This window comes from Anguilla anguilla, chromosome 10 (assembly GCF_013347855.1).
Source record: "Anguilla anguilla isolate fAngAng1 chromosome 10, fAngAng1.pri, whole genome shotgun sequence".
Taxonomy (NCBI): Eukaryota; Metazoa; Chordata; class Actinopteri; order Anguilliformes; family Anguillidae; genus Anguilla; species Anguilla anguilla.
The window spans coordinates 41165293-41193182 of record NC_049210.1 but is presented as its reverse complement, the minus strand read 5'-3'; the positions used below and the strand labels follow the sequence as shown (position 1 = coordinate 41193182).

The 27890-nt window shown below is 43.0% G+C and overlaps 1 protein-coding gene and 2 long non-coding RNA genes across 5 annotated transcripts; all 3 read right to left on the bottom strand.

The window, feature by feature from the left end:
- Positions 1–229: 229 nt before the first annotated feature.
- LOC118207138 lies at positions 230–8084 on the bottom strand. The gene is made up of 7 exons (XR_004761313.1): positions 7494–8084; positions 6158–7048; positions 5695–5739; positions 4700–4793; positions 3765–3926; positions 3410–3441; positions 230–678 (listed from the first exon to the last, which is right to left on the bottom strand). It is a non-coding gene; the product is annotated as an uncharacterized LOC118207138 (long non-coding RNA).
- Positions 8085–8090: 6 nt separating this feature from the next.
- On the bottom strand, positions 8091–12661 carry LOC118207139. The gene is made up of 3 exons (XR_004761314.1): positions 12544–12661; positions 8529–8586; positions 8091–8200 (listed from the first exon to the last, which is right to left on the bottom strand). It is a non-coding gene; the product is annotated as an uncharacterized LOC118207139 (long non-coding RNA).
- A 6949-nt stretch (positions 12662–19610) lies between these two features.
- On the bottom strand, positions 19611–27223 carry LOC118207137. 3 transcript variants are annotated; one of them, XM_035380479.1, is made up of 10 exons: positions 27004–27223; positions 25761–25818; positions 24771–25264; positions 24260–24325; positions 23417–23659; positions 22963–23007; positions 22461–22544; positions 21945–22041; positions 20959–21138; positions 19611–20626 (listed from the first exon to the last, which is right to left on the bottom strand). In XM_035380479.1, the coding sequence occupies exons 1-9, from the start codon at positions 27017–27019 to the stop codon at positions 20976–20978; spliced, it is 1266 nt and encodes a 421-aa protein (XP_035236370.1). In that variant the 5' UTR covers positions 27020–27223; the 3' UTR covers positions 19611–20626; positions 20959–20975. The 3 variants fall into 3 exon arrangements, with proteins under 3 accessions (XP_035236370.1, XP_035236371.1, XP_035236372.1); XM_035380480.1 differs by having other exon boundaries at positions 22461–22535; XM_035380481.1 differs by lacking the exon at positions 25761–25818.
- Positions 27224–27890: the final 667 nt, after the last annotated feature.

The following is a 27890-nucleotide window of genomic DNA, read 5'->3' as shown; positions in this document are numbered from 1 at the left end:
CTCATCTCCGTTTGAGAGTGAGATGGTTAAAGGTCAATTAAAATTTTGACTGCAGGTTCATAATGGCAGTCGTCGCACAAGGGGTGCAGGAATAAAGGGCCATGTCAGCATATTAATGATACCAACAATGTTTAGCCTGGTCATAAATAGTAGATATAGGTAGTTCAATAAACAAAATAACAATCCCACAGCAATGACCGTTTTAAATGAGAAACAGAACTCTGAAGGATTCAGTGTGAAGAAGATTGTTTATTAAAAGGCAGGCTTAGCTATTCCTAGATATTAAGTAACATTGCTAAAACAAAATTGGGATGGAAGGTATGCCATCCAGCCAAATTACTACTTGACGGGGAAAGCCCCATACCTATACAGCACTGAGAGTTTGGCCCTTTTCAGGGTTCCCCACAGAAATAACTGCAACAACCACAGACTCTTAGCCCTAGTGTAAAGAACATTGTTTATTGAAAGGCAGGCTTAGTTAAATCTACAAGTATTCACGTCAAAAGACGAGGTTCAACTACCTTAAAACGGTTAACAGAAGTTACAGACATGGACAGTCACACAATAAATGAATGAGAGAAGATAGCAAGCCACAGCTTTTTGTCCCAAAGCGATCCGAAAGGCAAAAACCAAAAGACAGCAGATATCCCAAAAGAACCGGGGATGGAATGTAGAACGCTTGTGGAGGAAAATCTCCTCTTAGGTTCGGTGGGTGAGTCGGTGATGCAAGAATAAAGACTAGAAATCATGATTTCTTCTAATAACCTTTTTATTCTCTTCAATCAATAATCATTTTCATGTACGTAGGCCTACGGGAGGTCTCCAGTACCATAAAGACACATAGAGAGCTTCCTTGCATTATGTTTTACATCCTTTTTATACAACCAGATCTCCTCCTACCCTGATGTATCTTCCCTTTAAAATAACCAATCCCAGCCTAGGTCAAACTTATGTTTCATCAGTTAGTTTAACAATAACTATTATATAATCTTCCATTTTAATCAACAAATATTTCACTGCACACACTTACAGAGGAATGTATAGGAATGTATATGCATGACTTGAATAACAAGTATTTGTCCTCATGGTTAACAATTGTTCCATCTTCCAGTTCCAAAGTACATGCACTTTACATGCATTCACTACATGCTGTAATCCAACTGAAATATTTACTCATATACACACCACCATGTTCTAACAAACTATGTTTATATCATTACCATTGCCGTGATTACTTAGATTTTCATTCATTCATTTTAATAGAATATAATCTATACATTTGTAAACACCTCACAGCTAGACCAATGAGGGTTTGTAGCTGGAGGGGAAGGCACCGCGTGTTATCCCTTAGCTGGTGTGATTCAAAACCGGAGATGTTAGTTAGTTTTCCTCTGTTCGTAAGAACAGGGCACAATTATAATTAAGAATGCACTGGTTCCGTTGCCACGGGTTAGATATGAAGGCGCTGCTTCATATCCCGCTTAAACCTGGCCCGAAACGGATCAGTAGCATTCAGGTTACTCTCCGTTCGCAAACGGGGCTATGCTGTCATCAGAGATATATCCGATCTGTCGCCGGACTGTCAATATCCCAATGGGAGCATCAGAATATTCACAAATGCGTGGAACAGCACATCAAATATATCCATGACCACAGCAAGAAAGCGTAAGTTAATAGGTTTTACCCTCGTGATAATCTGACTCCATATTAATTAATAAGTTATGTTCCAAATTAGAATTTAGGCTTGATTTAGAATGGAACTCAGTTCGTCTGAAGTTCTACACCGAGGGTCAACGCAGTTTCACCCGGTACGCACCGCGGATACGCCCGTAACGACAATTTAACTAGCTGTTTGCAGACGACACAGCGGTTGTGAGATTTCCCTCATGGGGAGTATAACCTAATTAGGGTTCAGGGACTCCGAAAGGGCCAATATTGGTCATCCCAGGATCAACTTGGTTCTGCTGACGGTCCCGCCTTAACTGAAAACTTGGTGATCAAACAAGTCCAACGGGCAGTTCCCTAGTCATAATTGGGGGAAACCGACTTAGAGGGCTGTTACAAGAACGAAACATTGACCAAGACCACACAAATCAAGTCATTAACAGTTTTAATGTCAGGTAGGTTATACACTTAAAATAGTCAATTTGTAGTTACAGAATTTAGAAAATAGTCTAACAATCAAAGATAAAGATGAGCATACCTGACAGCAGTCTACACACAGAAAGAGTCTTGTGTGGGAAGTCTGATTGCAGACTCCCAGAGGGCCCTGTTCCTCTCCTATAAGAACCCAGCGCAGGCAGGTGGACGTCGCCACAAAAGGCTCATAAAACCATAAATTTACTTGGAGGGGGGAAGATTGGAATTTGGTTCAGACAGGATCAGACAGATGGATTTACCAGGAGGAGTGTCCAAAAAATACAGTTGACTTCCAAATTTATTAAAATAGATTTTCTCTAGGTTTGCTGGTTTTAAAACCTAAACCAGAGCATCACTCGCACAGAGACCATAAAAACCATACCAAATATGAATATTTGTTCTCGTGATTGTCATGAAAACTCTAAAAAACATGAAATAACTGTACAATCTTTTACATGAACCAACTGTCAACTCTCAATGTCTTTCCACAGTGTATCAAGATTGCATAGTGTAGTGTATCAATGTATTCGACCCAAATCGGGATTTATTTCCTAACAAAAAGTGTGCGTGAGTAAATTTCTCTCCTTATGAAGGTTGGGAGACAAGTTACCCAGTGACACCAGGTGAGGGCACTGTGACTGTCCCTCAACTGTCCTGAGCAATTTGCCCCATTTCCATCATGTGATTTTATTACTTGCCATCTGAAACCTCCAGGACGTTGGGATAATTTTAGAATTGCTTTCCCATAGAAAAGAGGTGTCACCCGTTAACTGTCGCAAAACCAGATGCCAAGGTCTTACGGGCCACTCTGTCCCGACAATATCAGACTCTGCACCTGGCGAATTGCTTTACGACAGTCAGAGAGGAAATTCCACTCTATGCCTGTTCCCGTGGGCCTTACACATTTACTAGATATACCAAATCAGTTCTTTCTAAGTCAGTATCCTTTCTCTTCTCTTGCAACTCAAAGGTCTTCTACACAAGACTGTTTCCCAACAGAAGTTACTTACAAAATTCCACTAAGTAAATGTTTTCAATTTTCCCTCCTGCAACTGGGATTCAAAGATTCTCTAGGTAGTATGCATCAGTGTACAAGGAGGCGACTGTCTTTCCTTAGTTACAAATTCTTAGACATAACACAGATTGCCTATTGTTCATCAGTGATCATCCCATAATCACATACATTTAAACATATTTTTGATCAGTACAATCTTTAATAAGAAGAAATGTAAAAACATTAAAAGAATGAAGAAAAACCACACTTCCACACGCTGCAGGGGTGAGGGCCGTGATTTCAGTTATCTGTGTGTCAGAGGGGAGAAAAAGGCTCATGTTTCAATGGTTATTGGCACAGCAGTCACAAGAAAACATGTCCCCTCTCATACGGGGTGTCTGCAGATATCAGGAAGTTAAATTTAAGACTTTTAAAGACATTTTTAATGCCACCTAGAATTAAATTTAAACAATGCAACAAACTTGCAACAAAAATAAACATGAAAAGTGAAAGATACACTCTTCTCAACTGAGTACGTAAATGTTGTCAAGAATGAAGCTAGCAGAAGTGGTTCCGGTGTTCCACAAACAACCGGATGCTCTTGAGAGTCAATAAACAGGTTAACACCTACCCTGCAGTCCCAACGCTGTCATCCTCTCAATGGACCCCGTTAACGTTTCCGTTTGCAACTTCTTCCTTAAGAGGCTGCATCTGGACGATGATCTCATCAGGAGGCACCCCGTTGTTCTCTTGACGACGGCCTCTGTACAGCCCTCTTAGACGGATGTAAAGCCTGAGGAGGAAAAGCCGAAATCACGTTTTCCCTTGACTGTCAACAGGAGGTCAACTTAACACGCAGAGCTCTTCACACGTGGAAATAAAATAATCCAGTTCTGACGGCCCGTGTGAGGGACGAGTAGTTCTGAACGGGCAGTTTCTGTGGGCTTTTGGTTCCGCCCTTTACCCTGCCTAAATTAGGGGGGGCGCACAACTCCGGTCCTGGAGGGTTGATCCGTGTGCTGGTTTCTGTTCCAACCGATCACCTTAGATTTAGTTTTCTGACAGCTCAATACCTGTGCTGGTTCACTCCTGTACTTGAGCGCAGTAAAATCTTTAGGATGCACTTCTACTTGTGTCTGTAGCTGGTGCTTATGCAAATTTCAGAGAAGAGAAGAAGGTGGCACAAAATCCTGAAACGGATCTGCCCTTGTGCACCCCTACATTACACCAACGCAGTTTCACTAGAGGAGACCACAGCAGCAGGTTGCACACAGCTTTTAGCTGCTCACAAGCTTATCAGGACATGTAGTCATGTCATGACATGCAAGGGGCCAATTCAGCAAACGAGTTGGAGGAGGATCCAGATACAGATTTCTCCCTCCTTGCCCAACCCTGATTTATACACTACATCACGCCTAATTTACACACAGACGTTACCTGTAAAAAGCCACTATAATCCATATTTTCCCCCTCAGGAATTGTGGGTCCACCCCCCCCCCATCCATTTTTAAACAATTAATGTCTGCATGACCTAAATATGAAAAGTTCTTTTTGAAAACAACTTACTTCCAAATCAAAAATCCGATAAAGCCGATGAAGATGATGCTGCCGATGACGCTGCCGATGATGATGCCGATGATGATGCCTTTGTTGTCCGCCACTAGAAGGAGAACCAGGATAAGAAGAACAATCAATCAGTGGACACATTTGACTTTAAACTCTACTTAAGACTGAAAACTGAAAGCACTGTAGAATCACTCAGACCACTGAACTCTTGAGTGAATATGCAGGTACTGAAATGTAATACTAGTGTACAGCACCTACATTACAATCACTAAGCAGATGCCCTTATCCAGAGTGACTAACAGAAGTGGAGAACATCAGTGTTAGTAAGACAGACATGCAATATCACCAAGAAGGCACATAAGGCTACAGATATGGAGGTGCAAACATTTCAGTGCTCAATATAATTGGTTTGTATATTCTAGAACACTGAAATGCTTGCACAGGTATGGAGGTTGCAAGTTTGAATCCGGGAGACACAGTAGCTGTAGGGAATTTATTTTTTCCTGAATTGTTCGTAGCTGCAGGAGGGGACGTGTTGCGGATGGGAGCTTTGGTCATTGGGGCCAAGTGTGGTATTCCAGCGCAACCAAAAACCAAAAAAATAAATAAATAAATTTCCATGGCTTTACATTCTGAGAAAGGCTACCCCATGTGATTTCAAGGTTATGAAAACAAATCAAACTATATTTTCCTAAATGTATTTATGGAAATGGGGTGAAATGAGATATTACATGAAAACCCTTCAGTTCTGAGCTTTGCTCAGGCTGATAACTTGTGTATAATACATGTACAATACATGTTTAAAGATAGCCAAAGTAAGACCACTATATCATTCACACCGAAAGGCTATATTCTATCATTCAAGCTGTAAGGCTACATTAAAGCATTCATACTGTAAGGCTAGACTATACCCTTAGGCTCCAGTGTGAATGACAATCAGCAAATCGGTTCCTGTAGCAGAAATAAAGATCTTCCAGCTCACAGAAGGCACTTACCGGGGGAAGGCGTGGAACTGGGAGGCAGATTAAGCTTATCGCAGGCTGCAGAGAGAGAACATCATTACACACAACCGACATGTGATTGCACAAATGATCACTACACTGCACACAGAGAAGTCTGACAGCTGTGCAAATAGCATTTTTATTGCATCCAGTCCTAGACACCTTTATTGGAGGAGAAATGAAAGAATTTCAAGCAGATTTGGGCGTGGCTTAAATCTCCCTTCATGAATCTTACTGCAGTGATTGGGGAGGGGGAAAAAAGCACAAATGCACTTGCATAGTTCAATTCCAGCTGCCTTCAGCATTTTGATGAACAATCTATGACTAGTGCCGCATTTTAAGTTTAGATTTTACAACATGGTTATCTGCCTGCTTTCCAGACCCTTCCGTCCCACCCACTCTACTCTACACCACAACAGCAGAGCTTGCAGACTGGAGCCAGAGCAGGAATACTCACGCAAACTCTGTGAGTTGAATATTTTCGCCCCTTCAAATTGAAGGGGGTTGTCAGCCGGTAGGACGAGGCTACCATTAGCCATCTTACAGGGAGCATCTGGCTTTAGATTCTCCATGGAGCAGTTTTGGATTCCAGTTGGGGAGTTTGCTTTTGACCAAATTGCTATGTCGCTGCCTGCTGGGTAGATTCTTGTCACACCATTTGCGCAGTCCTTTTCCAAGCAAACTGCGCACATTCCTGTGACATGAAAACAGAAAGTCTTACTTTCCAGGGACGGGGTTTATGCACAGATTAGAGAGAATAGCACAGGGTTCCCATCAGTCATGACAGCACACCCAAGACCAAATAAGCGTGGGGTTTGTGTGGGTGGGAGTGAGATCAGCCTCAATAAACTGTTGGAAACCTCTGGATGGTTTCCTAATAAAGCATGGCCAACTGCTGAACAGCACAAGCCACTTTAAAACCTTTAATTTAATTCCTTTTCGTGTCACTTACCATAATTCTCCATTAACTGAGGTGATATTGCTTATTAATATAATGTTAGTAGCTCGTTTGATTACATAAGGTTTATTAGATGCAAAGCTGGCTTGTAACTCACTCACACACTCACTCATTCATGTTTAGCAAGCTGAAGATTCTCCACAAGGGGGAGCTAGTGCTACATAAGAGTGGTGCTTCACATTAATGACGCTGTGTCCTCGTGCAGTTAATTTCCACAGTAGAAGGCCAGCGAGGTGACAAACCTCTCTTCTTGGAGGGAGAAAGTGTTGACAGGAAGAAAAAAAGTGGGTAGTTATGTATAGGATTACACTCAGTACTACTTACTTTGTTTGGGAGTCTCATTGCTGTTCACGGGAAATGCCAATAACACAAGTAGGAGCAGGACAGTGTCTGTAGAATAAGTTGCATTTGACTTTAAATTGATTGTTAGTCATTGAGCATCATCTGTCATTGATATGTATGCCTGCACACAAAAAACTAACAAAATTCAGACAAGCACACTCCGACGCTGCAGGTGTTTACAAACAAAAACTAACTAAATGGATGGTAAATGGACTGCATATATATAGCGCTTTTATCCAAAGCGCTTTACAGTTGATGCCTCTCATTCACACACATACTCACACACCAACGGTGAAAGGCTGCCATGCAAGGTGCCGATCAGCTCATTGGGAGCAATTAGGGGTGAGGTGTCTTGCTCAGGGACACGCCCAGGGCGGGGGATCGAACCGGCAACCCTCCAACTGCCAGACAACCGCTCTTACCTCCTGAGCTATGTCGCCCCAACTACGAAATAAATGCATAAAAATGCAGGAAAATAACTTTGACAACTTACAACATTTAGAAATTTTGAAGCACATGAAGTCCTGAAGACGAAATGGGGCCAGAGTGTTTTGGGGGCCACCTTCCTTCCCGGCAGCCTCTGCCGTCTGCATTTTGGGCTTTGCCTTCTGCCTCTTCCAGAACACCTTCTTCTGTCCCGCTATCCTGTCAGTGACCTTTATGTGACCTTCAGCAGTGGAGCCGTCAGGGCAGGGCTTGTGTTCATCCATGGGGGTGGCAAGGTGGGGCCCATTTTCAGCAGTGACAGTTGGCTCAGGTTTGGTCATGTGGGAGGCAAGGTGGGGCTCATGTTCAACAGTGAGGGTTGGCTCACGTTTGGTCATGCTGGTGGCAAGGTGGGGCTCATGTTCAGCAGTGAAGGTCGGAGATTGGGGCTCAGCTTCCTGTGGCAGAGCCTCCATATTCTCTGGAGGTGACAAGTATGACCCAGGCATACCCTCAAAGCTGCACAAAACCCCCAATTCTGCCTCAGCCACCTTCTCCTCTGCTTTCTCCTCCATCTTTCCTTCTTCCACCCCCTCCGCTTCCTCCATCATCCCAAAAACAGCCAGGCCTTCCTCTTCAACGCCAGTCTTAGTCATCTCTTCATCTTCATCATGAGCAAAGACAGGTTTCGAGTTTATTCCCATGGTGTCAGCTGCTCCGGGGTGGTTGTGTGACTGTTTGTCAGAGCTGGGCCATGGCCTGGTTTTCACACAGCTAAGTTTGTTAAGGAGAAAGATAAAAATGGCAAGGAAGGTTACTACCCGAATAATCTATGAAAGCATTCAGTCTTTTGAAACCGCGCAGAAATACTTAATGACTCAATGAAGGATGTTAACAATAATGACAGCTATTCTAGTTTCACTATTTTAGTTTGGCCTTCATCGTGAAATTAATTCTGTTTGAGGACCAACTGTCTCCAAACCAGTTTATATTTATTGTACAAAATATCCACATATTTAGAAAACATGTTTCATTTTTGAGACCATATGAAGTCTGATTCATTTAAAATATTATAATGATTAAGTAGTCGGTTCCATCTCACCTGCTTTCCTGCACAGGATGTCCTATCATCTCAATATTCTCTGGTTGTACTTCTTGTTCTGTAAGAAATTATTTTGAGAGATAATTGTATTTATATAACACCCCTCCATTTAAGGGGAGGAAAAAGTAATCGGGCAAATTAGTATAATCTGTAATAAAAATCACCATGTACTTTCAATACCATTACATTACAGGCATTCATGAAACGCTCTTATCCAGAGCGACATCAACTTTCTACATAGCTGGATATATGTCAAATATTTAATACTTTTAATGTATTATTTAGAAGACTGTGATCCCTTGCAAGTTCATTTTAATTCCCATTTGCAAGTCCTTCTGCTTTTCACTACGCCGAATACACAGTAGTATAATTGCTGAGCTTACATGGATAATTAGTAAGATTATCCAGTGTGCATACTCCAGTCAATTAAAACCACAGTCAATTTTTACAATTTACGTGCTCACCCTACGTCCATGCTTCTGGACGAGCATATAAACCACTGAGCACTTAAACACGACGCTGAAGTTGGCTCCCGATTATCAGCGCCCGATTCGAAAATTCCGGTCCACCTTAATTCGGTTGCGGTGTAGGCTATATGGTTGAATGGTTTCGCGGTCTTCCCTACGTGTTTGCAAAGGTTATAATTTGCTTCTAAAAGTGAGATACGGCTCAAGAGAGAAATTGAACAATGGTGGTAATGTGATTATTATTATTATTATTATTATTATTATTATTATTATTATTATTAATAATAATAATAATTATTATTATTATTATTTAATTAAGTTACGTTCACTTCACGTCTCTTTAAGGCTTTAATATGGAAGGATCACATACGCAAGTGTCACGCATTTTGTTTTCCCCTCAAAATATAACAGTCTCAACATTGTATCACGTGTATGAGAGAACAGGAACTAATGGACTTCTGAAATGGTGTGGATGAAATATCACTGCACTGTATACAAATAAAACTCCAAACTGTATATAAATAAATGCAGTAATAAAATCCTTTTGGAAAATGAACATATCGGTAATTTCACCTCAAAATTTAAATGTCTCAAACTTTTGACACTTGGGGTCCTGCTGGTCTACATCCCACCCCATTTCCGTGAAATTTTACTGTATCATTTTTTAATAATCCCACTTCAAACCTATGCAATCCAATAGAGGCCAACTGAAAAAAAATTACATTTGGATAGGAATAAATCCAGAAATTTTAAAGGTCTCAAAGTTTTGACACTTGTTCATGACAGAAGGCATCCTGATCTATTACCTACTTAAGCCGCGTTTCCACCAAAATTACCCGGAACTTTCAGTCCCAGGAACTACTTTACCAGGAACTAAAAGGTTCCTTCAGCCAATGGTTGTCTGCGTTTCCACCGGGGTCTAAAGTACCGCGAAGATTAGGCAAATTAGCCCACTGACGTTGTCGTCGGTCCATCTGTCATATGATTTCTTCTGTAACCCCATACTAATACCGAAGTAGCCTACATTATTTTCTAATAACCGGGACAGCCCGGAGGGGTTTATTCCACTTATATACAACGGGTTACCAACAATGACTATATATGGTTACTTTTGTATTTATTGATTTTCATATATCCTCTCAAACACATTCATTAACAGCAGAAAACATGCACACGTTGTAAACAATTTGCTGTTTTATTACTTTCTCGTCGTCAATTCCATATAGGCTAATCGCAAAATGACAAGAATAGAACGAAAACTCGGACTTGCGTGAAAATGTAAATTAGTAGTGGTACAGCCACCGTTTGCTTTCCTTCGAAGTTACTGCTAGCCGAGCAGCGAAGTGTGCCCTCCAGATGCGAACCATGCACCATAATGAGTCCATAGTCTTCCTGGTCTTTTCGTGGAATTGAAAAATGGCAGTAAAATTGAGTAAAATTACGGCAGTCTGAAAAAGCTAAAGCGAAGATTACTAGAATTAACCTGTTATTTTACCCGGATAAAAAGTGCGGAAGGTGATTTCCAGTTTGCTTGTACTGTATCACCAATGTTAATTATGCAGAACTACCGCATACCGCACATAACTGTATCAAACGTTTTGAGTCAATTACAACGGGCTAACAAAGAAAATCCGGAAGAAAATATTCAGCAACCGAATTAATCCGTTTGAATGTTTTGGTAGCCTACGTAATATGCTGTCCCAGCACGAATGCTTAGCATTTTATAAAACGAATACTAATGCAAGAAAAGAACAGAAGAGCACACGTTATAATTCCAAGACGTTGACAGGTTATAACCAAAAGTAGGCTACTGCGCCGCATAACATACAAGTTTGATTTGAAGTTATTATGAAAATAAATTGGTTTGCCGCTGCATATTTTCAAACATGGCGGGTAATGGCGGAAAATAAATACAACACAAATGCTACGAGTACTCGACCAATCAGAAAGGTTCAGCGCTGCAAGCTCCACCCAAAAGGTTCCTGTACTTTCGGAAAGTACTACCCCCCGAGCAGGAACGTTTTGGGGGGTAAAACAAAGCCCCCAGAACTAAATTTAGACCCTAGTTCCTGCGGTGGAAACGCACTGAGTTCCTCAAAAGGTTCCCAGTTCCGGGGTATAGTTCCTGCGGTGGAAACGCGGCTTTAGTTTCTCCGAAGATTTACTGTAGCGTTTTAGAATAATCCCACTTCAACCCTTCAATGTAATCCAATGCAAACCAATTCATAAAAGTGAAAATATCGATTGAAATACCTCCTGAAATTTGAAAGGTCTTAAAACTTTGAAACTCTTGTTCATGATAGATGGGGTCCTGGTTTACGCCCACGCAACCAATTTAAGTAGGCAGTATACTTCGAGTAGAACTTTCTGAGCAAAACTAAGCAATGAGAACAACCGAAGAACAAAAAGACGCGGAGTTCTGTGTTCGTACGATGCAGCGTGCGACGGCCTCCAGGGAGGAGCTTTGGAGCTTTTTTTCTTCTTTTGCATAGCTAGATAAACTAAAGCCACTTTAAACTTTTTGTTTTGTGTTGTGATCTCGCGTAGCCCTTCTCGATTTTATACATCCATGGCGTAGCCGCGAGACGGAGGTCTGGTTGAGATTCCAGCCCCGGTTAACAACTAGGTGACTTAGTTGATGCGCCAGTCTTAACGACTACTTGTATTTTTATTTATTTTTATTTTTCCATAGATTGCGTTGTTGCCGTTCTCGTTGTTAGTGTTAATCAGTTTAACCACCAGGGTCCAGGTTGAACTATGCGGTTGTTCCCTGTACTTGGACCGGTACTTCTCTCTAGGGGTTTCGTCATACTTGTTCCTGGTTATGGTTATACACTTTGTTGTACGTCGCTCTGGATAAGAGCGTCTGCCAAATGCCTGTAATGTAATAATGTAATGTTAATAGCTGCCTCGTAATTACTCACGCCCCAGCGGCGTGGAGTAAAGCTGGCAGTATACTCAGTAAGAAAGAACTTCAGGATTGAGAACCACCGGCGAACATGTCCACGAACACTGTTGTCGGTATACTCAGTGAGAACACCGCACCGTTTAAAGCAGTGGTTCTTAACCTTGTTGGAGGCACCGAACCCCACCAGTTTCATATGCTCATTCACCGAACCCTTCTTTAGTAAAAAATAAAATATAACTGCAGACTAGACTGAGGGGTGGACCTCTGCGGCGGAGGCTCCACCGAACCCCTGAGACCGACTCACCGAACCCCTAGGGTTCGACCGAACCCAGGTTAAGAACCACTGGTTTAAAGTCACCCCACGCCGCTGGGGCGTGAATAATTAACAGTGTTCGTGGACATGTTCGCCGGTGGTTCTCAATCCTGAAGTTCTTTTTCCTTACTGAGTATACTGCCAGCTTTAGGCTACTCGGCGACAGACGCGCCGAGTAGCCTAAAGCTACTCTAGCCTAAATAGCGTAGGCTATGTCTTCTGCGTTGGCGGAAGTGAAAGGAATCATCGCATTCATTTCACCGTTCGCCAGTTATTAACTTCTGCTAGTCGAAACTAAGGCTCCTTCTAATGTAATTCCGTCCTTACCTGTTTTAAAAGCCATCTTCTGGTGGTGGACGATGTTTTTCAGGAATAGACAGTCGCTTTAACTATCTTTAACTAACTATTACTGTTACTGTAACTATTACTGGAGATAACCTATTTCGCTGTCTCTTCCAGTTAGAATGACGTGCCGGGCCGGCAGCTGGAGTTTTTAACAGACGGGAGGAGAGGGAGGGGCATAGTCTATGGACCAGAGACTGTAAAAAATATTGACAAAGCTGTGACGTCACCCATCGACACATTACATTACATTACAGGCATTTGGCAGACGCTCTTATCCAGAGCGACGTACAACAAAGTGTATAACCATAACCAGGAACAAATATGACGAAACCCCTAGAGAGAAGTACCGGTCCAAGTGCAGGGAACAACCGCATAGTTCAACTTGGACCCTGAAGGTTAAACTGATTAACACTAAACAACGAGAACGGCAACAACGCAGTCTATGGAAAAAATACAAGCAGTAGTTAAGACAGTTAATGCACCTAAGTCACCTACGAAACAGCTGCCTCGTTACAACCCTAAGCTTACAGGGGGGTAGGGAGGGATGAGGAGAGGTGCAGCCTGAAGAGGTGAGTCTTCAGTCGTCGTTTGAAATGGGTCAGTGTCTCAGCTGTTCTGACCTCCACAGGGAGGTCATTCCACCATCGTGGGGCCAGAACAGACAGGAGACGTGTTCTGGAAGTGCAGGTGCGAAGAGGGGGAGGTGCTAGGCGTCCTGAGGTAGCAGAACTGAGGGATCTAGCTGGCATGTAGGGTTTGAATATCTTGTGGAGGTATGCTGGGGCTGATCCCTTGACTGCCTGGTATGCTAGGACCAATGTTTTAAATTCCGTGGGTCTCTAAAACCAAAGACTGACCAACCGAACTGCCATGGGCACATCAGCTGATTTGACTCTGAGAAGTAGGTTCAACAGTCTGATGAGTTTCAGTATCACTGTTCGCACCAAACACATTTGGTGTTGTGAGACTGAACTCATCTGAGTCCCGGGGTTCAGCTGAGCTCTCAGATTGTGCTGAGACTTCAGGAGTTGCTGCATTCAGGATTTGGTCTACGTGCCTGAGCCAGACTATATTGGTTCCAGCACTCACAGTGTATGTCACGGGTCCTGTCTGTGACAGAATCTTTCCCAGCTGCCATTTCTGGTTTGAGCCCCTATAGTCTCTAGAGCACTTTTTGTCCGATGTCAAAGGTTCTTGTTTTCATTTGTATTTCTGTAGTGGGACACTGTTTTTCCTGAACGTGTTTGCGGATGTCTGGTTTCAACAGGTCCAAATGTGATCTCAGATTTCTTCCCATGAAGAGCATTGCTGGTGTGTGTCCTGTTGTTGCATGAATAGTGTTTCTGTATGCCAGTAGGAAGTTGGCTACTTTCTGCTGCAGCTGTGTTCCCTCCCTTCCTACTTGCTTTCATCGACTGCTTGAACGACTGGATGAAACGTTCAACTGGTCCATTCCTTGCAGGATGGTGAGGAGCTGAAGTAATGTGTTTCACACCGTTTTTCTTGAGGAAGCTCTGGAACTCCTCTCCAGTAAACTGACTACCGTTGTCGCTTCCCAGCTGTTGGGGTATAGCTGTACGTGCAAAGAGTGTATGGAGGAGATCCACTGTGTTAGTGGCTGTTGCCTGTTTCACTGTAAAGATTTCCGGCCACTTTGAGTGGGCGTCGACCACAACGAGAACAACATTCAGTCCATAAAGGGTCCTACGTAGTTGATATGTATGCGCTGCCAAGGGGTGGTAGGCCACTCCCAAGTGTGGATAGGTGCTGTCTGGGGCTGGCGCAGTGTTTGCTGGAAACCAGTGCAGGATTTAGCCAGGTCTTCTATTTGGCTGTCTGTGCCCGACCACCAGACATAGCTTCTAGCAAGGCTTTTCATCTTGACTATGCCGAGGTGTCCTTCGTGTAGCGATCCTAGCACTCTCGAACGCAGCTTTGGTATGACGACACGGGTACCCCACATTACACAGCCTCGGCAAACAGATAGCTGGTCTCGGCAGGTGGAGTATGCAGAAAGCTGGGGGTCGCCATGAGCAGTCCAACCATTCAGTGTCAGGTCATACACCTTGGACAGGGTCGGGTCTCTGTTAGTCTCTTTTTGCACCTGAGCACTTGTGACAGGCAGAGGCTCCATGTGTGTCATGTGGAACACAGTAGCAGGGTCTATGGTTTTCTCAGTGTTTGATGTTTGTGGAAGGCGAGAAAGCCTACTGCGTTCCCGTGTAGTTTAGTCCCTTCAAACTCAATGGTGTAGGTGTGAGCACCTCGGAACAAAGCCCATCGTTGCAGGCGTGCCGCTGCCATTGCTGGAATGCCTTTCTGAGGGTTAAAGATAGACACGAGGGGCTGGTGGTCTGTGATTAAGGTGAAGTGTCTTCCATATAAATACTGATTAAACTTCTTCACCCCCCATACCAGACTCAGGGCTTCTCTGTCTATTTGAGCATAATTGCACTCGGCGGAGTTTAGAGACCTTGACGCAAATGCGATCGGTCGCTCAGATCCACCAGTCATTTTGTGCGATGGTACAGCACCAATGATGTACGGTGAAGCATCGCAGGCAAGGCGCAGGGGAAGACTAGGGTCAAAGTGGGTCAGCACTTCCTCTGATGTGATGAGCTGCCTAGCAGTGTTGAATGCCTGTGTACAGTCTTTTGTCCACTTCCATTTGACATTTAGTTGCAGCAAGGAGTTCAGAGGGTGCAACACAGTTGAGAGGTTTGGTAGGGACTTGTGATAATAGTTGATGAGGCCAAGAATGAGCGTAGCTGGCTCACGTTTTCTGGCTTGGGGGCATTCAAAACTGCATCAATTTTGTCCTGAATTTTGTGGAGTCTGTGTCTGTCGATTTTATGTCCGCAGTACTCGATGGCATCCTGAAAGAAGCTAGGGCACTGGCGATACCAAACACCAGCCTGTTATATTTATATAAACCGTTGTGTGTATTTATTACCAAATACTTTTGTGATGTCTCTTCCACCTCCATCTGTAAGTACGCCTGAGCAAGGTCAATTTTTGAGAAGCGCTTGCCGCCCGCCATTGACGCAAATATGTCTTCTATGCGTGGGAACGGGTACTGGTCTGTACGAAGCACAGGATTCACTGAAACCTTAAAATCACCACAGATATGTACATTGTCACTTGTTTTCTTGCCCACCGGTACTATTGGCGTGGCCCAGTCAGACCATTCCACTTTGGCTGGTGTTATGAGGCTGCGTAGCAGGTTGTAGGTTTTAGCACCCATTACACTCAGTAACACTGCTACTTTCCTTCCATTGTTCTCAGTTTCGTTGGCAATACAACACTGCTCAACTCTCTCGACATATGTTGCCCAGTCCTCTGTAGACCTATCTAAACTGTCCATTTGTCCAACACCTCCCATCGTTTTCGCTTTGTTTACTTTTTCACTCCGTTCTGTAGATTACTCACGTGTCCCCTCCTCCTCCTGCTAGCTTGTCAATCAAAGTAGCATCCATGCAGGGTGGGCAAACGGTGATTTTTTTGTTCCATTAAATTTTCCCCCTCTCTGTCGTCTGTTGCACATCAGGGATTCATTTACGCTCGTCGCCAGTTATTTACACAGCAGTAGTAAAATGATGAGTTGAACAGGAACTGCTATTTTTCCATAACTTTTAATGTTGTTGACTCGAGTCATACGTGTCATACATCATTGCGCAATGTATGCGCAATGCGCATTGTACCCATCCGTAACACAAAATAGTGCGTACTCAGACAATGTATTGTTTTTCTCACGTACATAACAACAGCACCCCCCCTGTACCGTCCCCCCCAGCCCCCCCGTCCCCCCCGTCCCCCAGTTGACAGCATCCAACAGCACAGGACACTTTAAATTTTAGGCTAGTTTAAGCTTCCGTTGTGCGGGTTTGAAGCACCTGGCAACCCTGTCCTCTAATGAATCCATGCCGCTCTGCTGCGAGAACTGGCTCAGCAGGATTCCTGTCTCCTTGCTCATTTCCCAAATAAGAACACTTACATTTTTTGCATTTAGCTGGTGCTCTTATCAAGAGCAACTTACAATTAGCGCACATAGAAATGGCCTAGATTTGTAAATCACCAACATTACAAATAGCAATTAATAAAAGCATAATGGTCAGGCCAAAACACACAGGCCCCTACTAACAGAATGTGGTTGTGGTGACGTACTATTAACGTGTCTGGAACATCCATTCCCAGACCAGAAACGCACAAAACAAACTAACAAAATCCCCTCCGCCACACACACACACACACAGGGTTGTAGTTACACCCCATTGTGTCACCACACCTACTACCTGGACAGACAGATATTAAACTTGTACCCCTTACATGTATATGCACAGTCATAGTGAACATTTTACTTAAAATTACAATACATCTACTTAGTGGGGGAGGAGGAGACAGGCTGGAGAGATGAAGAGAAGGGAGAATATTTGACTGTTGGGAATGGAGTTTTGAATTGAAAATTGAAACAAGGAAGAAAAGTATGACCTCACTTGGGTAGCTTCAGTTTTCAAACAGAGGCGAGGCGGTGTGTCTGGGGAAAGCACAGAACCCATTTTGTGGATTCACGTCGATTGTCAGAGAAAAATTGCCAGCACTTGTAATGTGAGACGTGATATTGAAGTGCTCTGCCTACTGCGCGATTTTGAAGTACTGCTCTTAGTGTGTGATACTGAAATACTGTACTTACTGCATGATTTAGAAGTGCTGTACCTACTGCGTGATTTTGAAGTACTGCTCTTAGTGTGTGATACTGAAGTGGTGTACCTGTTGCGTGATTTCGAAGTACTGCTCTTAGTGTGTGATACTGAAGTACTGTACCTACTGCGTGATTTTTAAGTACTGCTCTTAGTGTGTGATACTGAAATGGTGTACCTATTGTGTGATACTGAAGTGCGGGTCTTATTGCGTGATATTTTAATGCTGCACCTATTGAGTCAACCAGCAAGAAATCTCCATATTGTCAGAGCTCTCTGTACCTGGACAGCCACTGTAAGTGGTACTTTGTGTCACTGCGTCGAAGACCAGTCTGTAGGTCATCAAAGGAATAAACTATGCTCTAGGTAGGAACTCTTGTGTCGGCTTCCTGCTTCAGGCTATATGGCCTCGGGACGACTACTCCCAAAGAGGGCAACGTGCCCTCAGCCTTAACAGTAACAGTGACCACAGTGGCTTTAAATGTCCATTTTTTTAACAGTTATGGCCAAATTTCCAGGTTACACATGCACTCTGTGGCTGCCTGCCGGATTTGGTCATGCTCCGCAAACATGTAATTCTTGATATCCGGAAGGGCCTTCTCCTTCAGAGAAAGAGAGAAAAAAACAAATGTGGGAGAGAGATGATAGGCAGCCAGACTGCAGCCTGCCCCGGAGGGGGTTCAGCAGGACTTGGGGAGACCCTTTGTGTCTCTTACTGACTCATATTGAGCTCACAAGCGACTCGTATTGTAGCGGAAGCTGCAGTTCGGTGTCGGGCCTGTTTTAACATTGTGGGCGAGGGGCTCTTCTGTTCACACTCCAGCCTATCACACTGTCAGTCCCTGATCTCTGTCAGCTGATGAGTTTTGGCCAATCAGAAGCGACGGTGAAGAGGGAGACTCAAACGTGTGGCAGTGTGTTTGTTGTTCTGCATTGTCCACACCCTCCCTCCCCCATCCTAGTGACATTCAATTATTATCAAGTGATCAAGTTTAGAGAGCGTGATGTTTGTGGGAGTGTTGTTTTGCTTCGTCGTCAGTGTACACAGTCTAGGAACTGCACCAAGGAAAATTCCACATGAATCCCAGACCTGGAAAAATCTCTCTTTCTCTCTGTTCTCTGTCTCTCCTCTTCTTGTTCCCTCTCTCCCTTTTCATCGTCTCTCTGTCACCTTATTTCTGTGGTTGTGTCTTTAACATCCCTCTGGGTATATTCCTGCCTCTCGCCCAATGCATACTGGGATAGCCTCCAGCACCCCCCGTGACCCTGCTCAGGATAAGCGGGTATAGATAATGGATGGATGGTCCAATTGTGGGTTCAAGTGCTTATGTGCTGAAACTGCTTCAGAAAGAAGGCGGTAAGGCTGTTATGCCCATTATTGGAGAAAAAGTGAAAAAATATAGTTACACTCAGAAAGGAACAGTTGCCTAAAGTGGGTTAAATGTAGGCCTGATTTGTTTGTGTTTTTAAATGCCATCGTTAATTTCAATGCAGTGTGAATGCAGAAGGCTACTTAACGCTAACTCGCGGCGTCAGCTTGGTATGAGCAAGTAAGTCGTATTAAAGGCTAATGTTATCATGATAGCGCTACGCCATTTTATGATGGAAGGCTATGGACATTACGGCAAAATTATGCGTTGGTCTGCGGTTTTTATACGATATATATTTATCCCACTGTAAATGTATTTGCTGTTTGGACTTTGAGCTGTGAGCCTATTCTATGCCTTCTGGTGTAAACATTGACACAAAATGGCTATTGTAAACGGGGCCCAATGTAGACCTATGGGAGGTTGCTGTGAATACTTATAGGATACATACAGCATAGAGAAAGATATAATCACGTGTAACTTGAAGACTTGTCAATGCTAAAGTGCATTCTTCTGTGAATGATGAAAAATAAGCCATTTTATCTCATGGCCTGCTGCTGACTTGATGTGTATGTGTTAACAACACAATGGGTGGTTGTCAGAATGAGCTGTCTTTCTTCTTTACTCCAGACAGGCGTATAAATATTTGGGTCCATAAGCAAGATTCTGAAGGCGCCAATACTAACCATATATAAAATATAGGTTTATACAGACTATTTTAGGTGCCTATATACGGACTCAGCTTGACATTTTAGACTCATCTCCGTTTGAGAGTGAGATGGTTAAAGGTCAATTAAAATTTTGACTGCAGGTTCATAATGGCAGTCGTCGCACAAGGGGTGCATGAATAAAGGGCCATGTCAGCATATTAATGATACCAACAATGTTTAGTCTGGTCACAAATAGTAGATACAGGTAGTTCAATAAACAAAATAACAATCCCACAGCAATGACCATTGTAAATGAGAAACAGAACTCTGAAGGATTCAGTGTGAAGAAGTCTGTTTATTAAAATCCAGGCTTAGCTGTTCCTATACCCCTTTCACACAGAAGAAAAAAGCAGTTTTCGAGACGGCTTTGATATCGCACTTATGTCTGTGTGAACATGTTGCGACGGCTTTTAAAACACCACATTGAAAATGCCTCTTCCGGTGTTTTCGAGGCACCTCGACTACCACATTTCTCCAGTGGGAACGGAAAGCAGCATCGACGACTGCTTTCTGGGCGGCGTTCGAATTACGTTACAGATCTGCGTTCACGCGCACCTATCTCTCAACCGAAAAAATGGCATACAGAGGAAAAACCTGGACCCACATTGTAAATGCATTGAGAAAACGAATAACATAAAAACGCAACCACTTGCACTTCAAAATGTAACATGTTTGTTTGTTTGATTGTTATGACGGAAATTACAAGAAGATTGCAACGAAAATAAATAACAACTAGCGCTGTCGTGTCTAGGAACCGACAGACTTCAACGCCAATCTGTAGAAAACAATTTCAGGAGGGAAAAGACACCACAGCAGCAAGCTCTTCAGAAAGGTTAGACTTTATTTGCACAGGTGCACTAAGCCGGATCAATTCAGCCGAATTGAACCTCGATTGTCTTCTAGCATCTTTATTTGGCAATAAAGTAGTGTTAGTTTTCTGCTGAGTAAGTATGGTTTTTGTTTAAGCCTTCTGCGTTTGCTTTTTTCTACAGTGTACACTGTGGTTTCTTGCGTTTCCATAAGCTTAGCTGCAACTACTGATATAGGTTTATTGGATTACATATTGATTATATTAGTGCATTGTTATACATGTGATATATTTTTATCAAAATACAGTTTTACACAGGGCACGCAGACATTTTAAAACTACTAAACTGTTCTTCTTCTTTTCTTTGGAATGCAGGGGTAGCTCGGTGTCTGCATTTCCCGCCGCCAGGGGGAGGCAGACCAGGCAGGAGAATCAACCAGGAAGAGGAAGCGGGCAGGGGTGAGGGCCGAGATTTTAGTTATCTGTGTGTCAGAGGGGGAAAAATGCTCATGTTTCAATTGTTATATGCACAGCAGTCCCAAGAAAACATGTCCCCTCTCATATGGAAATATACCCCAAATCATAGGGTTATGTTCTCCAGCATTGGAGAGGGCCCTCTTTCCCTTTGCCCTGAGCAGCGTGAGCAGGTCCCTCACAGGAACTTGTGAGGCTGCTCTGATAGGCTGTGGGCTGCCTCAATCAAAACCAGGAAGTCAGAGGAGCCAATAGCACAAGACGCTTGCCCTCCCCTTGTATGTACAGCAACCATTCTGCATGATTATGTAAAACAGCAGAGTCGATAAACAGGTTAACACCTGCAGTCCCAACGCTGTCATCCTCTCAATGGACCCTCGTTAACGTTTCCGTTTGCAACTTCTGCATTAAGAGGCTGTATCTCGATGGTGATCTCATCACGATCCTCAGCATCAGGAGGAGGCACCCCGTTGTTCCCATGACGATGGTCCCCGTCCTGTCCTTGTCCACAGCTGTTACGCCTGAGGAGGAAAGCCAAAATCACATTTTCCCTTGACTGTCAACAGGAGGTCAACTTAACACGCAAACCTCTTCACACGTGGAAATAAATTAATCCAGTTCTGACGGCCCGTGTGAGGGACGAGTAGTTCTGAACGGGCAGTTTCTGTAGGTTTTTGGTTCCGCCCTTTACCCTGCCTAAATTAGGGGGGGGCGCAGAACTCCGGTCCTGGAGGGTTGATCCGTGTGCTGGTTTTTGTTCCAACCGATTACCTTATATTTAGTTTTCTGACAGCTCAATACCTGTGCTGGTTCACTCCTGTACTTGAGCGCAGTAAAATCTTTAGGATGCACTTGTACTCTGAGTCTGTAGCTGGTGCTTATGCAAATGTCAGATCAAGATACGATTGAGTCATTGAGTCAATCAAAATAATTAAGAGGTGGCACAAAATCCTGAAACGGATCTGCCCTTGTGCACCCCTACATTACACCAACGCAGTTTCACTAGAGGAGACCACAGCAGCAGGTTGCACACAGCTTTTAGCTGCTCACAAGCTTATCAGGACATGTAGTCATGTCATGATATGCAAGGGGCCAATTCCGCAAATGAGTTGGAGGAGGATCCAGATACAGATTTCTCCCTCCTTGCCCAACCCTGATTTATACACTACATCACGCCTAATCTACACACAGACGTTACCTGTAGAAAGCCACTATAATCCATATTTCCCCTCAGGAATTGTGGGTCCACCCCCCCCCCCATTCATTTTTAAACAATTCATGTCTGCATGACCTAAATACGAAAATGTTCTTTTTGAAAACAACTTACTTCCCAATCAAAAATCCGATGCCGATGCCGATGCCGATGCCGATGACGATGCCGATGATGAAGATGCCGATGCCGCCGCCGATGCCGATGCCGCTGCCTTTGTTGTCCGCCATTAGAATGAGAACCAGGATAAGAAGAACAATCAATTAGTGGACACATTTGACTTTAAACTCTACTTAAAAGACTGCAAACTGAAAGCACTGTAGAATCACTCAGACCACTGAACTCTTGAGTGAATATGCAGGTACTGAAATGTAGTACTAGTGTACAGCACCTACATTACAATCACTAAGCAGATGCCCTTATCCAGAGTGACTAACAGAAGTGGAGAACATCAGTGTTAATAAGACAGATGTGCAATATCACCAAGAAGGCACATAAGGCTACAGATATGGAGGTGCAAACATTTCAATATAATTGGTTTGTATATTCTAGAACACTGAAATGCTTGCACAGGTATGGAGGTTGCAAGTTTGAATCCGGGAGACACAGTAGCTGTAGGGAATTTAATTTTACCTGAATTGTTCGTAGCTGCAGGAGGGGACGTGTTGCGGATGGGAGCTTTGGTCATTGGGGCCAAGTGCGGTATTCCAGCGCAACCAAGAAGATAAAAACCAAAAAAATAAAAATAAATTTCCATGGCTTTACATTCTGATAAAGCCTACCCCATGCGATTTCAAGCTTATGAAAACAAATCAAACTATATTTTCCAAAATGTATTTATGGAAATGGGGTGAAATGAGATATTACATGAAAACCCTTCAGTTCAGAGCTTTGCTCAGGCTGATGACTTGTGTATAATACAGAAATATAATACATGTTTAAAGATAGCCAATGTAAGGGTACACTAAATCATTCACGCCGAAAGGCTATATTCTATCATTCAAGCTGTAAGGCTACATTAAAGCATTCACACTGTAAGGCTAGACTATACCCTTAGGCTCCAGTGTGAATGACAATCAGCAAATCGGTTCCTGTAGCAGAAATAAAGATCTTCCAGCTCACAGAAAGCACTTACTGGGGGAAAGCGTGGAACTGGGAGGCAGATTAAGGTCCGCGCAGGCTGCAGAAAGAGAACATCATTACACACAACCGGCACGTGATTGCACAAATGATCACTACACTGCACACAGGGAAGTCTGACAGCTGTGCAAATAGCATTTTTACTGCATCCAGTCCTAGACACCTTTATTGGAGGAGAAATGAAAGAATTTCAAGCAGATTTGGGCTTGGCTTAAATCTCCCTTCATGCATCTTACTGCAGTGATTGGGGAGGGGGAAAAAAGCACAAATGCACTTCCACAGTTCAATTCCAGCTGCCTTCAGCATTTAGAATTACTAGTACCACATTTTAACTTCAGATTTTTACAACATAGTCATCTGCCAGCTTTCCAGATCCTTCCGTCCCACTCACTCTACTCTACACCACAACAGCAGAGCTTGCAGACTTGAGCCAGAGCAGGAATACTCACGCGAAATCTGTGACTTGAACGTGTGAGCGTTCATCCCTTCAAAATGAAGCGTCTCGTTAGCCAGTTGGACGAGGCTACCATTAGCCATCTTACAGGGAGCATCTGGCTTTAGATTCTCCATGGAGCAGTTTTGGATTCCAGTTGGGGAGCTTGCTTTCGACCAAACTAGTGTGTCGCTGCCTGCTAGGTAGATTATTCTCACACCAGTTGCGCAGTCCTTTTCCAAGCAAACTGCACACATTCCTGTGACATGAAAACAGGAAGTCTTACTTTCCAGGGACGGGGTTTATGCATAGATTAGAGAGAATAGAACAGGGTTCCCATCAGTCATGACAGCACACCCAAGACCAAATAAGCGTGGGGTTTGTGTGGTGGGAGTGAGATCAGCCTCAATTAACTGTTGGAAACCTCCGGATGGTTTCCTAATAAAGCATGGCCAACTGCTGAGTGGCCAAGTGCAAGCCACTTTAAAACCTTTAATTTAATTCCTTTTCGTGTCGCTTACCATATGTCTCCATTATCCGAGGTGATATCGCTTATTAATATAATGTTAGTAGCCTGTTTGATTACATAAGGTTTATTAGATGCAAAGCTGGCTTGTAACTCACTCACACACTCACTCATTCATGTTTAGCAAGCTGAAGATTCTCCACAAGGGGGAGCTAGTGCTACATTAGAGTGGTGCTTCACATTAATGTGAACTGCACGCTGTGTCCTCGTGCAGTTAATTTCCACAGTAGAAGGTCAGCAAGGTAACAAACTTCTCTTCTTGGAGGGAGAAAGTGTTGACAGGAAGAAAAAAAGTGGGTAGTTATGTATAGGATTACACTCAGTAATACTTACTTTTCTTGGGAGTCTCATTGCTGTTCACGGGAAATGCCAATAAATCAAGTAGGAGCAGGACTGTGTCTGTAGAATAAGTTGCATTTGACTTTAAATTGATTGTTAGTCATTGAGCATCATCTGTCATTGATATGTATGCCTGCACACAAAAAACTAACAAAATTCAGACAAGCACACTCCGACGCTGCAGGTGTTTACGAACAAAAACTAACTAAATGGATGGTAAATGGACTGCATATATATAGCGCTTTTATCCAAAGCGCTTTACAATTGATGCCTCTCATTCACACACATACTCACACACCAACGGTGAAAGGCTGCCATGCAAGGTGCTGATCAGCTCATTGGGAGCAATTAGGGGTGAGGTGTCTTGCTCAGGGACACACCCAGGGCGGGGGATCGAACCGGCAACCCTCCAACTGCCAGACAACCGCTCTTACCTCCTGAGCTATGTCGCCCCAACTACGAAATAAATGCATAAAAATGCAGGAAAATAACTTTGACAACTTACAACATTTAGAAATTTTGGAGCACATGAAGTCCTGAAGACGAAATGGGGCCCGAGTGTTTTGGGGGCCACCTTCCGTCCCGGCCGCCTCCGCCGTCTGCATTTTGGGCTTTGCCTTCTGCCTCTTCCGGAACACCTTCTTCTGTCCCGCTATCCTGTCAGTGACCTTTATGTGACCTTCAGCAGTGGAGCCGTCAGGGCGGGGCTTGTGTTCAGCCATGGTTGGAGATTGGGGCTCAGCTTCCTGTGACAAGCATGACCGAGGCATACCCTCAGGGCTGCACAAAACCCCCAATTTTGCCTCAGCCACCTTCTCCTCTGCTTTCTTCTCCATCTTTCCTTCTTCCACCCCCTCCGCATCCTCCGTCATCTCACAAACAGTCAGGCCTTCATCATGAGCAAAGACAGGTTTCGAGTTTATTCCCATGGTGTCAGCTGCTCCGGGGTGGTTGTGTGACTGTTTGTCAGAGCTGGGCCATGGCCTGGTTTTCACACAGCTAAGTTTGTTAAGGAGAAAGATAAAAATGGCAAGGAAGGTTATTACCCAAATAATCTATGAAAGCATTCAGTCTTTTGAAACCACACATAACTACTTAATGATACAATGAAGGATGTTAACAATAATGACAGGCAGGCATTCTAGTCTCACTTTTGGTCAGGGAGCTAATTTCTGGTCTTTTTGGCTGAAATAAGATGTCTTTGAAAAAATGCATTACAGCATTTGGCTTCAAAAAAGAGCCCTTAAAGAATTTGATTATACTGCAGTATAGTCAAATAAAATATATTGCCAAGACACTTGTATGGGCAAATATGAAAATTACTGCCACTTTTAGATATTGTAATATATTTTTCAAAAAGCAAAATGCACTGCTGTAGGCTATACTTATTGTGCTAAATATCCACATATTTAGAAAACATATTTCATTTTTGAGACCATACGAAGTCTGATTCATTTAAAATATTATAATAATTAAGTAGTCGGTTCCATCTCACCTACTTTCCTGCACAGGACATCCTATCATCTCAATATTCTCTGGTTGTACTTCTTGTTCTGTAAGAAATTATTTTGAGAGATAATTGTATTTATATAACACCCCTTCTTTTAAGGGGAGAAAAAGTAATCGGGCAAATTAGTATAAGCTGAAATAAAGTCACCGTGTCATTTCAATACCATTACATTACAGGCATTTAGCAGACGCTCCGGACTTCGACAACTTTCTACATAGCTGGATACATGTCAAATTTGTAATACTTTTTTTATTTATTGTTGAGAAGACTGTGTTACAGCCCTCGCAACTCGCAAGTTTGTTTTAATTAACGTTTGCAAGTCCTCCTGCCTTTGACTACGCCGAATGAAGCTGCTCTTTGTCCTGGATCCGTAACCTGCGCCCCTCTCCTGTGTTCACTTTGAAACAATGAGAACGAGAACCGTTCAAGTGTAACTTATTTCATTTACATTACATAGCAGACACTCTTATCCAGAGTCATTTACAGCATAGCATTTACATATATATATATATATATATATATATATATATATATATATATATATCCAGCTGTATAAATGGCTGCAATGTACATCCTACAGAAAAGTCGCTCTGGATAAGAGCGTCTGTTAAATTCCTGTAATGTAATACAATGTACAACGGCAGTGTCCTACCCGGGAATTAATCATGTAACCTTTAGGTTGCGAGACCAGTTCCTTACTGCAGCAGAGAAACTCTGAATTACGTTTTTTACAGTGCAAACTTGGTGGACATACTTAAATTATAACCAACGAATTTACATGGATAATTAGTTAGATACTCCGGCCCGTGGCATAAACGGTCTATGCGGTTGATCTCACTATTTAAAATTCAACCGCTAGGAGGGGACACAAGACCTTATGTTTATTTAAGGTAAATAACGTTATAAGAGGGCAGAGATATCTCGAAGGGAGAAGGGTGCCAGTCTAACGCCCTCAACAGTCTTTGCTCCTTTTCATAGATTGTTCCCTCTTTCACTAATTTTTTGTTTTGTTTTGTTACTTGTACACATGGAGATTTAAAATCGTTGTACAACTGATTTTTTTTTTTTTAATTCCTCATGCCAATTGAATAAAGGCTATTTGAAAACTCATTCCTTCCTCCAACGAGAGTGCCTTGAACTGCATTGAACTAAGCCCAGTTTAATACTTTTTGCACTGAGTCACCTTTCGAGATATTCCTTAGTGCATAGGCTGTAATTCCGGTCTTACCTGGTTTGAAAGCCATAGAAATCTTCGGGTGGTGTCCGATGTTTTATAAGGATAAATAGTCGCTTTAACTGTTTTTACTTAACTGTTCTTAGTTCTGTCGGAACTGGAGATTTTAACAGAGCCCACGATCGTAACGGGTTTAGGATGAAGCTTGCTCAATGAACAAGTCTCACTGAATGAACTAAGGTGCAACAACTCGCCTCTATGAGTTAAGCCTCAGTCTCAGTCCCAGTGGCTACTGCGTGAACTGCAAAAAGAACTTGAAACCCCGCCCATTGTTATACCAATGGTATGTGATAGTGATAGGGTAACTCCCGCACAATGCTGTTATTCATGCTGTTTAATTGTGCGTATTTAAGAATATCATTAGTAATAATAATGCATTACATTTGGTGTGGTGATCCTAGACGGGTATATGGAGCATACGCGCACACTGCGCCCACTGGGTGTGTGTCAGGAAGCTGTGAATTATTTTTCACCTGTATTCCATAAGAAGAGCGTTAGGCGATTGTAGCCATGACAGGAATAAACAGATTGCAACTTTACAGTTAGGCTACATGCACGATTCGTGGCTGTTGTAGTATCACACAAAATCACTTTCACGTTTATGCCGATTAACTTTTTGTTTGTTTTGTTTGCCAACGTTTACGGTGAGTCAAAGATATACAGTGAGCACCATAATTCACTGGACAGTGACACATTTTTTGTTATTTTGGTTCTGTACAGGACTTTGAGTTTGAAAGGATACAATGACCATGAAGTTGAAGTGCAGACTGTCAGCTTTAATTTGAGGGTATCCACATCGGGTGAACCGTTTAGAAATGACAGCACCTTTTGTACATCCCATTTTAAGGTACTACAAGTATTTGTTGAATTGGCTTCACAGA

Coding starts and splice junctions, on each gene's coding strand:
- LOC118207137 (XM_035380479.1), bottom strand. Junction 23,008..23,416: donor GTTCAAGTCACAGATTTCGC/GTGAGTATTCCT, acceptor CTCTTTCTGCAG/CCTGCGCGGACCTTAATCTG. Junction 21,139..21,944: donor ATCGGATTTTTGATTGGGAA/GTAAGTTGTTTT, acceptor TTTCCTCCTCAG/GCGTAACAGCTGTGGACAAG.